Raw genomic sequence first — 9,984 nt, 5'->3', positions numbered from 1 at the left:
AATAGTATAGCTCACAAAAAATGTTGAGACTAGAGGAAGAAAACCAAGGTCAAAGCGGAGGTGCTCCAGAATCTGATTACACTTAAGCCTAATTTAGGCAGCTTTAGTGGCCTAATGGTAAGGAATTGTGCTTCCAGTGCACAGGTACATAGTTCGAATCCACCAGCCGCTCCATGGGTAAAAAATGAGCAATACACTTCTCTGTGCTTTACTGCCTCCTCTGTCAACTATGAGTCTGACTTGACAGTATACAGCAGGAACAGGGCTAGGTTTGAAAGCCAGCTCTCTGTTTCTACTTTGGTAACCAAGGAAAGTTAGTGCACCTCTGTGAACCTTGATTTCCTCTACAGAGTTGGAATTTAGAGTTTAACGTAGAGTCTGTCATGTAATCAGCATTTGTTAACTGGGATCCTCATTATCAGGTACTCTGTGCAGATAAGGAGAGTGCTGTGTTACACATTGAGTCTCCATCCCTAGCACAGAGGAATCACACAGAAACTATTTGAGAGCATGCACACATGCACAGCTCAGTGATGTCTACCAAAGCTCTTGTCACCCATAACTGAATTTGTGCAAAGACTGCATGCCTGACATCGCCATCTGGCTGAGAAAAGGCTTAGGAATGCGTGAATAAATGAAGCAGTCTTGAACCCAAAAGCTCTGATCTTTTGTGTAGCAATACTTAGAAATCCATTCTTGAGTTGACCTCCAAGACAGCTTTATCCCATTTTGATGATCATGTCTCTAAGTATTCAAAGGTAAAGGTGCTCCATCATGAAGAGAAATTCTTGTTTATTCCACTTTGAGTATAAGCCATAAAACCAAAGAGAACAGGAACCTTCACTTGTAGCTCAGCCTGACTACCTACCTTTCTCCCCTGATACAGGAGTTTGACCCTGAAGAGTTCTACCATCTGTTAGAAGCAGCTGAGGGCCACGCCAAAGAGGGACAAGGGATTAAATGTGACATTCCCCGCTACATCGTTAGCCAGCTGGGCCTCACACGGGATCCCCTAGAGGGTGAGCATGCTGCCTGGTGGCTGGTCCCACAGCCCACAGGCTTGAACAGAAAATGGGCAACTTGTAGTAGAAGAGGTTTGGCTTGGACATGGACATGGGAGACACCCTATGCTCTCTGCCGTTAAATAGCCTTTCCTTTAGAATTGCATTTACTTCTGCCTGATACACTCTGTCCTGAACTACCTTGAATCCAGATGAGTTGCAGTTGAGGCCCAAGGGCAAAAGAAATAAACATCATCGAAGGACCACAATACACCTTTGAGTCCTTGTCTTGTCTTTGGAGTAGTTGGGACTACAAAGGGTATCAGAGGATATCTCCTTTCTTCAGTTTCACACTAGTTTCTTGGTATGTAGTTGTCCTCCTTGACCTTCTCTGCTTCAGAGTAGAGTCTTAGGATGAGAACCTATGGCTCAGCTTTGGGCCTTGCTTTTCTGTGACAAAGTCCAAGAGAATCCTTGTGCAATTTGCCAAGCCCTGTTTGTGTGGCACTAGATTTCTTTTTTTCTTTTTTTTGTGGCACTAGATTTCTAAAATTAAAGGTGGACTATATTTGACATGTTTGCTCATCCCAAAGCTATGATTATATTGCGGATAGAGTCACATGGCTGGATTTCCATCCACGGCTGACACAGGAATTGCCAATGCCTGCCCTGCGTGCTTTGCCATATGGTGCAAGGGGACTGCTGACATACCTGCCACTACCCATACTTTCCTCATGTCCTTTGTCTCTAGAAATGGTCCAATTGAGCAGCTATGACAGTCCTGACACTCCAGAGACAGACGATTCCATTGAGGTAAAGATCTTGAGCTCCTGCCATAATCTTGAAGCCTGGGCCCAATGAAGCAACAGAGCGTCTGCTACATCATTCCTGAGATTGCGATTCTGCTCATCCCAGAGCATCAGAAGCACAATGGAGAGCACATGGTTGCAGATGCAGGCTGAGAACTCTCTCACCAACCGAGCAGGATTAGACAGGGCTGTAGTGGGGCTAAGACCAGAGCTGGTGGTGCGGCCAAAGCTTCCCCAAGTCTTTTCCCTTTTCTTACAGGGCCGTGGGGCATCTGTACCATCTAAAAAGGCACCTTCAGAAGAGGACTTTGAAACCATTAAGCTCATCAGCAATGGCGCTTACGGGTAAAGGCAGTGCGGATGGGGTGTAGCTGGGACTAGGGCTGATTTCTTCTGGAAGTAGACGGCACTCCGACTTCTGGGCAGCAGATGGTCCCTCTCTCCCTGAGCTTAGTTCCCTCAGACACTTTCCCAGACAAGGCTCCCACCCTTCATCATAGCACTTCTGTGTGCTCTGAGAAAGAGGTAAGCTGTGCCCTTAGGACTTGATGGCTCAGATCTCTTATTTGTCAGAAGATTTGAGAGCTTTATGGGCCCAGATGGTCCCACATATAATAAGCTCTGTGTACCCGGAAGGTGGGAGAGAAAACCAATTGACCACCCCACATTGGTCTTTGGAGGGCAAGGTCAGGTGCTGAGTGCATGGGGCGAGGCTGAGTGGGCTGTGTTTCCCAGAGCTGTGTTCCTGGTTCGGCACAAGTCTACCCGGCAGCGTTTTGCCATGAAGAAGATCAACAAGCAGAACCTGATCCTACGGAACCAGATCCAGCAGGCCTTTGTGGAACGTGACATACTGACTTTTGCCGAAAACCCCTTTGTGGTCAGCATGTTCTGCTCCTTTGAAACCAAGCGCCACCTGTGCATGGTGATGGAGTATGTCGAAGGTACCAGGGGAAAGTGGCCTGGTGTGGAGCCAAGACACAATGTGAGACTTAACCCTAAGCTGGGATCAGCATTTCAGTTCAGGGATGACTTTTCTGGGCATAGCATTCCAAGCCCTCATCACCATTAGTTTCTGCCTCAGAATTGCAGAGACTACTTGGGTCTGGTGTCACAGGGTTTCCTTCCTCTCACAACGTTAGGCTTCTGGAGCAATAACTAACCACAACGGCTACCCAAGTCAGACACCAGGGAAGGCTCCCTGGATAGGTTGTCGCAACTCAGCAACTATAGAAACCTTCAGCCTAGAGTCTCCTGAGGTTGACTAAAAACACAGGAGGTAGCAGAGCTACAGGAACCAGAATTGGGTGCTAGGAGGATTACACTGGGACTTCAGAAGAAAGGAAGGCATTTGTGTGAAGGGGAGGTCTGTTGGAACCATGTAAAGTGCTCTATATAGAGTAGAAGGACAGTACGTGAGGGTTCATCCATCTAGACCCTGCTCTAGAGAGGCAGAATCTCTACAGTGGCCCATCTTTTCATGGTCTACTGTTGTATATAGTTTTCAGAGATATTTTACCTGAGTTTTAAGGTTATGGTTGAGCAAAACTCCCCTTATAATTCACCAGGTACATGCTGGGAGTTTTTCCATGGTTACTTTCCTCAGAAACTAAATGTCTAGAATAACAGCCTATGGTAGCAGGATGTTTCATGAGAGTGTCTCCTTTGGAGCTCAGAGCTTGAAAGCCTGAGCTCGTTTATAGCAGGGTGAAGAATTCTTGCCTGATGCTGGCTTGGATTTCTTGCAGGTGGGGACTGTGCTACTCTGCTGAAGAACATCGGGGCCCTGCCTGTGGACATGGCGCGCCTGTACTTTGCAGAAACAGTGCTGGCCCTGGAGTACTTGCATAACTATGGCATTGTGCATCGTGACCTCAAGCCTGACAAGTATGCCCACTTTTTGAGTGCCTTGTCCAGGGTCTCCCTCTTCAATCTGTAGATAGAGGCAGCACAGCATGTTTGAATATGTTCCAGAGAAGCTGCTAAGAACACTTGGTGTGTGTTCTACCTGGGCATACTATTCTAATCTCAGACCCAAAGGTCATTGCTCGCAAGGTCCAGCAGGGACAGCAGAAGGCTTCAGTGACATGGAATAGTCATCGAAGAACCCTATTCAGGAAACAAATCAGGAACATCCTGGAGATAGCACAAGTACCCCAGCGTTTCCTGGCACCTGCTCTGTGCCAAGCACTGAGCTGTGAGCTGGGAATACATAGTTGTAAATCTAGTCAATATTTGTGCTGCTGTTCAAAGGACACAAATCAGAACAAAAAAGGTGGGAGGAGCTTTCCAAATCTAGGGAGGAAAAACTGCAAATAGATGTGAGAGAAGATGATGCTTTAAGGAACTTGAGCCAGTAGAACAGTGCCTGTAGCTTAGGCAGTGAGAGCAACAAAAGAGAGGTGGGTAAGGACCGCAAGTCATCAGGGAGCATTTTGTTAAAAGTTTGGGTTTTATTTCAATGGGGGTTGGTATGTCAGAGACGATAAGATTGGCTCAGGATAGAGCAGGGTTCAGAACTGCTGTACACAGATTTGCTACAAGTCACATTCAGCATATAACAATAGCAGAGTATCTTTGCAAATCAGGAGAAAGATGGGCAGTCAACTCCTGTGTAATTTACAGCCTCAGAAACCCATTGGAGGATCAGCTATGATTCAGTTCAGACTCAACAGTGGCTAGTTTTTTTTGAGAGTAGGTTTGAAGGGTCTAGTAACCAACTGTATTATAAATTGCCATGCTCACATTTTGTGGTTGTTGTTGTTAGGTGCCGTCAAGTCACCTACAACACATAGCGACCCTACAGTGGTACTAAATGGTGCTCTATCCTGTGCCTTTCTTACTCTCTCTGGCCCACCTACCCCCATTACCCCAGTCACTGAATCAGTCCATCTCATCGAGGGTCTTCCTCTCTTGTACAGTCCCTCCACCCTCCCAAGTATAACATCCCTTTCCGAGGAGTGGTCCCCCCTTGCAACATGTCCAAAGTAGGTCAGATGAAGCTTCAGAAACCTTTCCTGAAAGGAGCAGCCTGGTCTCTCTCTAGGACAGATCTGTTTATTCTCCTAAAAGTTCATAGTATATTCAGTACTCTTCTCCAGCACCTCAACTCAAAGGCATCAATTCTCCTCTTATCATCCCTAGTCCTGCTTTCTGGTGCATAACAAGTAATTACAAAGACTGTGGCCTGAATCAGGTGCACCTGAGTCTCCAGAATGGCATCGTTGCTCTTCAGTACTTTGGAGCGATCTCTGATGGCAGACTTTCCCAGTGCAGTCCATCTTTTCATTTCCTGGTGGCTAGTACCAAGAGTGCTGATTGTGAAACCAAACAAACTAAAGCTGTTAATAATCTCAGTCTCTTCACCATCTATCTTGGTGCTGCCAAATGTCCCAGTGGAGAGAATCTTTGTTTTTTTTTATGTTTAGCTTCAATCCATATTAAAAGCTGCAGTCAGCAAGGCTGGAACAGCAAGAGCTTCAGGTCCTCCTCAGTTTTGGCAGGCAGGGTTATGTCATCTGCATAAGACAGATTGTTGAGTCTTCCTTCAATCCTACTGCCACACTTCTCCTCATAGAGCCCAGCCACCCAGGTAATCTTTTCTGCCTATAGATTGAAAAGGAATGGAGATAGGACACACCTCTGGCATACACCCTTCCCAATTTTGAACCATGCAGTATTTCCTTGCTCTTTTCTGACAGCTGCCGCCTGGTCCAAGTGTAGGTTGTGCATAAGCACGATCAAGTGTTCTGGGATTCCCATTTTTCTTAGAGGTAGCCACAGTTTGTTGTGATCCACACATTCAAATGCCTTTGCATTGTCAATGAAATGCAGATAGACATTCCTCTGGTACTCCCTGCTTTCAACCAAGATCCATTTAACATTAGCTGTAATATCTCTAGTACCACGGCCTCTTCTAAACCAGCCTGCACTTCTGGCAGTTCGCTGTTGATGTGCTGTTCCAGTCGTTTTTGGATAGTCTTCAGCAGAATCTTGCTTGCGTTTGACATTAATGATATTGTTTGATAATTTCTGCACTCTGTTGAGTCACCTTTCTTTGGAATGGGAACAAATACAGATCTCTTCCAGTCAGTTGGCCAGGTACTCCGGACTTCTTAACACAAATTGGTGTGCACATCCAGGGCAGCATCTCTTTGAGAAGATCATTGTGTCAAAGGAAAGCAACTGTGAGACCTTTACAGTAAGCCAGAATCAATAAAGCCCATGTAGAACTAAGAGACCTTGGTTAGAGAAAAAAGGGATGGTGTTGGGAAGGAGTAAAGAACAGATGAGATTGGGTTGGGGGATAGAAAAGAAAACGAGAGCAGAAGTCTGGGATCTCTTCCAGATTTCCAACCTGGAACTGGTGCTGTACTCATCAGCCCCTAAAATGGAAAGTGGTTTTGACTGAAGATCTGGTTCAAATGGCCACTTCTCTCCTTGCTAACTCTTGTTAACCTTTCCTGAATGGTTGTGTTAGTGTTTTTGTAAAATCTATCCAGGTCCAGAATATCACTTCTGACTGTTCTGTGTGTGAGAGCCATAATGAAATTGCTCAGGCACTGTATGTAAAGGGAGAAGAGAGAATTCTCTCTGGGCCCTTATATTTCTCTTTGTTCTCTTAAGACATGGACATGGAGTAAGATTATGTGTCCTTTTTCTTGCTCCTTGGAAAGGAGGGTTTTGAGCCATTTGTAGAGAAGGGACTAGGTGTGGTGAGAGCAACAAAGTGAGATGATGAAACAAACTGAGAAATGAAACTGATCACCCAGTGTAAGAATATCCCATTCCTCAGTTTCAAGTACAGTTGAGAACAGTGGAGAGATATTGAGCTGGGAAAAATGGGTGAAAGCAGGTCAGGTCCTTGTCCAGAATTCTGTAATCACAAAGCTGGAGCAAGTTTACCTAAATCAGCGCTCTGGGAAGACCAGGAAATGGTTTTATTCTTTAATTTTGTTTCTTTGCTCTTCTAGTCTTCTCATTACATCCATGGGGCACATCAAGCTCACTGACTTTGGACTCTCTAAAATTGGGCTTATGAGTCTGACAACAAATTTATATGAAGGCCACATTGAAAAGGATGCCCGGGAGTTCCTGGACAAGCAGGTGAGGAAGGATCTTGGTAGTGGGAATCAGGACCTCACAATAAGAATTGGAGCCGTGTGCTCACCCTGTACTGATGCTGAAAGACTAGGAGCTTCTATCTCTGCCACACTTTTATTCTACACATTGGGAGAATCCAAAGCCATCTTTCTCCGTAAGAGTTGGAGAAGATAGGCGGTAAAGCATGTGATGGGACAAGCCCAGAACCTCCTGATTCTTCCTGCCAGAGTTAAGAGCAGGCCTTTCCTGTTTGCCACCGTGCTGTGGCCTGCCTTCCTGAAATTGCCCCTGCATGTCCTCTGATGGAACATTTTTGGTTGTCACTGTTCTCCCTCGGAGTGCTTTGACTGGTAGAGTCTCTTCTGGGAAACCGGAAGCTGGTCCTGGGGACCAGGCAAGGAGAAGGTGTTGAGGGCTCAGAGAGTATTGGTTCCTGCTAAGAATTAGATGCTATGGTTAAATAAGGAAATAATGCTCATCCTGCCAGTAGTTCCATCCTGCCAGAAGTTCCCCTGGAGGCTTCTGTCAAGCTTGTTTATTAAGTAAGATGAGCTACGTCTTCATTCAGGGATTTCTCTGCTCCTATGTGGGCACATCCCCCCTCCAGCCATCATGCCAGTGCACTGTCTCATGAGGCTGAGCCACTCTGACATTTCTGTGTCCAGGTATGCGGGACCCCGGAATATATTGCACCCGAAGTGATCCTGCGCCAGGGCTACGGGAAGCCAGTGGATTGGTGGGCCATGGGCATAATTCTGTATGAATTCCTAGTGGGTTGCGTTCCTTTCTTTGGAGACACTCCAGAGGAGCTCTTTGGGCAAGTGATCAGTGGTAGGTACCATTACCTTGTCCCACCGGGGAGGCAGAGTCTGGACCTCATAAACGTGATTTGTGCATGTGTGTGTAAAACTCAGGAGACCTTGTTACCTCATTTGTATGTGTGTTGCTACTCTTTCATCTTAGGGGTTTATAATGCCCATTCCATTGTGTCTTCTGAGGCTTGTCCAATGTTTCTGTTCATGTATCCCTCACATAGGCATGCGTGCGCATGTGTTCTCTATGTGTATAATCCTAGGACCCTTTTCTGCATCTCCCTTCTGTACCCATAATTTCTTTTTTTCTAACCTACTCCTTCAAATTTTCTCTCACTCCTGATGACTCTGCAGATGAGATTGTGTGGCCTGAGGGTGATGATGCCCTGCCCCTGGATGCACAAGACCTCACCTCCAAACTGCTTCACCAGAACCCTCTGGAGAGGCTGGGCACAGGTAGGACAGGCCCCCGACCTTTTCCCCACTGTAGACGGGGGAAGGGAGCTCAGCTTGTGCAACCGAGGGGTGACCTTTTAGTGGCGGGCCATTCTTTTAGGTCTTGAAACTCTGCCCTATTCCCTGTAGGCAGAGAGAATGGTACTTGAGCTGAGCATGCCAGTCAGCCTTTCAAAGGAATCTGTTCTGGAAAACAATGTATTCAAATTTTGTAAATAAACTAGTATAATAATAATAATAAAACAGAAAATACCAAAGTCTGAGTTCTCACTTGTGTACCTGGATTCCACATGGCTGACACCACCCCACCCATGCCTGCCCTGTCCACAGGCAGTGCCTATGAGGTGAAGCAGCATCCATTCTTCATGGGTCTGGATTGGACAGGACTTCTTCGCCAAAAAGCTGAATTTATTCCACAACTGGAGTCAGAGGATGATACGAGCTACTTTGATAGTAAGGCTTCCAGGGGCGTGGGGTGGGATGGGGGCAGGTCTTAACCCAGAAACACATCCCTGACCTGAGAATCGGGACACAAGGAAGCTAACCCACCCGCCAGACCTCTGAAGGGGACTGTTTTGTGTGTCTGGCCCAGCCCGCTCAGAACGTTACCACCACATCGATTCAGAGGATGAGGAGGATGTGAGTGAGGATGGCTGCTTGGAGATCCGTCAGTTCTCGTCCTGCTCTCCAAGGTTCAGCAAGGTGTGGCTGTGCAGGCCGAGGCTCTGCACACAAGGCTGAAGCGGTGGGAGCCAGGGCCAGGCTGGGAAGGGGCTGGTGAGACCATCTCAGGAAAAGAGGACTGGGGGCTGAGACTGTAAGTGGCAGGTACGTTTAGGACCATGGTAGGCCCTTATACAAAAGATGCCAAGATGAGGCCAGACCAGCAGAATATCTGCTTCCACAGATGTCCAGCTAGTGCATGTTGGGTGAGAAGGAAGTGGGTAACTGGCCCCCTGGGAGGTGGGCCTCTCAGAACCCACCCCCAGCGTGTCCCCTACTCCCAGGTATACAGCAGCATGGAGAGGCTGTCTCTGCTGGAGGAGCACCGGACGCCACCCCCAACCAAGCGCAGCTTGAGTGAAGAGAAGGACCGCTCAGACAGCTTGGGGGGACTGAAAGGCCGAGACCGGAGCTGGGTGATTGGCTCTCCCGAGATGTAAGTACTTGGAACTCAGTGAGCCTGCGCAGCACAGCAACATCAGGTGCTGCCACTCATAGGAGACATTCGCAGTACCAGGGAGGAGTGCCCAAGGCAGTGATGGAGCTTCCTGAGGGCAGCCTCTGCGGGTGATGGGGAGAATATGGCCATAGCCTTTGTGTGCTCCTAAGGCAGCCTGGAGGGAGGGGGACAGCCCTGTGCCATCTCACCCCAGGCACTGTCTCTCACAGATTGCGGAAGCGGCTGTCAGTGTCCGAGTCGTCTCACACCGAGAGTGACTCAAGCCCTCCACTGACAGTGCGGTGCCGTTGCTCTGGCCTCCTGGACGTGCCCCGCTTCCCTGAGGGCCCTGAGGAGGCGAGCAGCACCCCTCGGAGGCAGCAGCAGGAGGGTATGTGGCTCATGACAACCCTCATCTGGAGAGGGGGCGTCAGGACCTCTTCCTGTCCAGCCAGTGAAGCAGAGGCTGAAGCTGGATGAGGAGCCTGTTGGCCAAAGTATAGGCTGCAGTCCAGGTGTGGCCCAGCAGGTGGCCAGAGGGCCTGGGCCAGGAGAAGCCACAGGGGGGTGGACACAGTGACAGGGAGAAGGACACTGCAACAGGAGGAGGAACAGTGACAGAGGGGGGCACAGCCACGGGG

The 9,984-nt window shown here is 48.1% G+C and overlaps 1 protein-coding gene across 1 annotated transcript in view; it reads left to right on the top strand.

Moving 5' to 3' along the window:
• The window catches only part of MAST2 (microtubule associated serine/threonine kinase 2), a 287,018-nt gene that overhangs the window by 272,381 nt on the left and 4,653 nt on the right, over window positions 1-9,984 (top strand). The window contains 13 exon segments of the mRNA XM_006898983.1: window positions 887-1,019; window positions 1,753-1,814; window positions 2,070-2,155; window positions 2,546-2,754; window positions 3,559-3,697; window positions 6,784-6,916; window positions 7,579-7,744; window positions 8,080-8,181; window positions 8,512-8,634; window positions 8,774-8,883; window positions 9,189-9,340; window positions 9,574-9,751; window positions 9,753-9,858. Coding sequence (XP_006899045.1) covers window positions 887-1,019; window positions 1,753-1,814; window positions 2,070-2,155; window positions 2,546-2,754; window positions 3,559-3,697; window positions 6,784-6,916; window positions 7,579-7,744; window positions 8,080-8,181; window positions 8,512-8,634; window positions 8,774-8,883; window positions 9,189-9,340; window positions 9,574-9,751; window positions 9,753-9,858 — 1,699 coding nt within the window.

This window comes from Elephantulus edwardii, unplaced genomic scaffold (genome assembly GCF_000299155.1).
Source record: "Elephantulus edwardii isolate Elephantulus edwardi_28Jun2011 unplaced genomic scaffold, EleEdw1.0 scaffold00243, whole genome shotgun sequence".
NCBI classification, from domain to species: domain Eukaryota; kingdom Metazoa; phylum Chordata; class Mammalia; order Macroscelidea; family Macroscelididae; genus Elephantulus; species Elephantulus edwardii.
The sequence above is the reverse complement of the archived record's forward strand: the minus strand, read 5'-3'. Positions and strand labels throughout refer to the sequence as shown.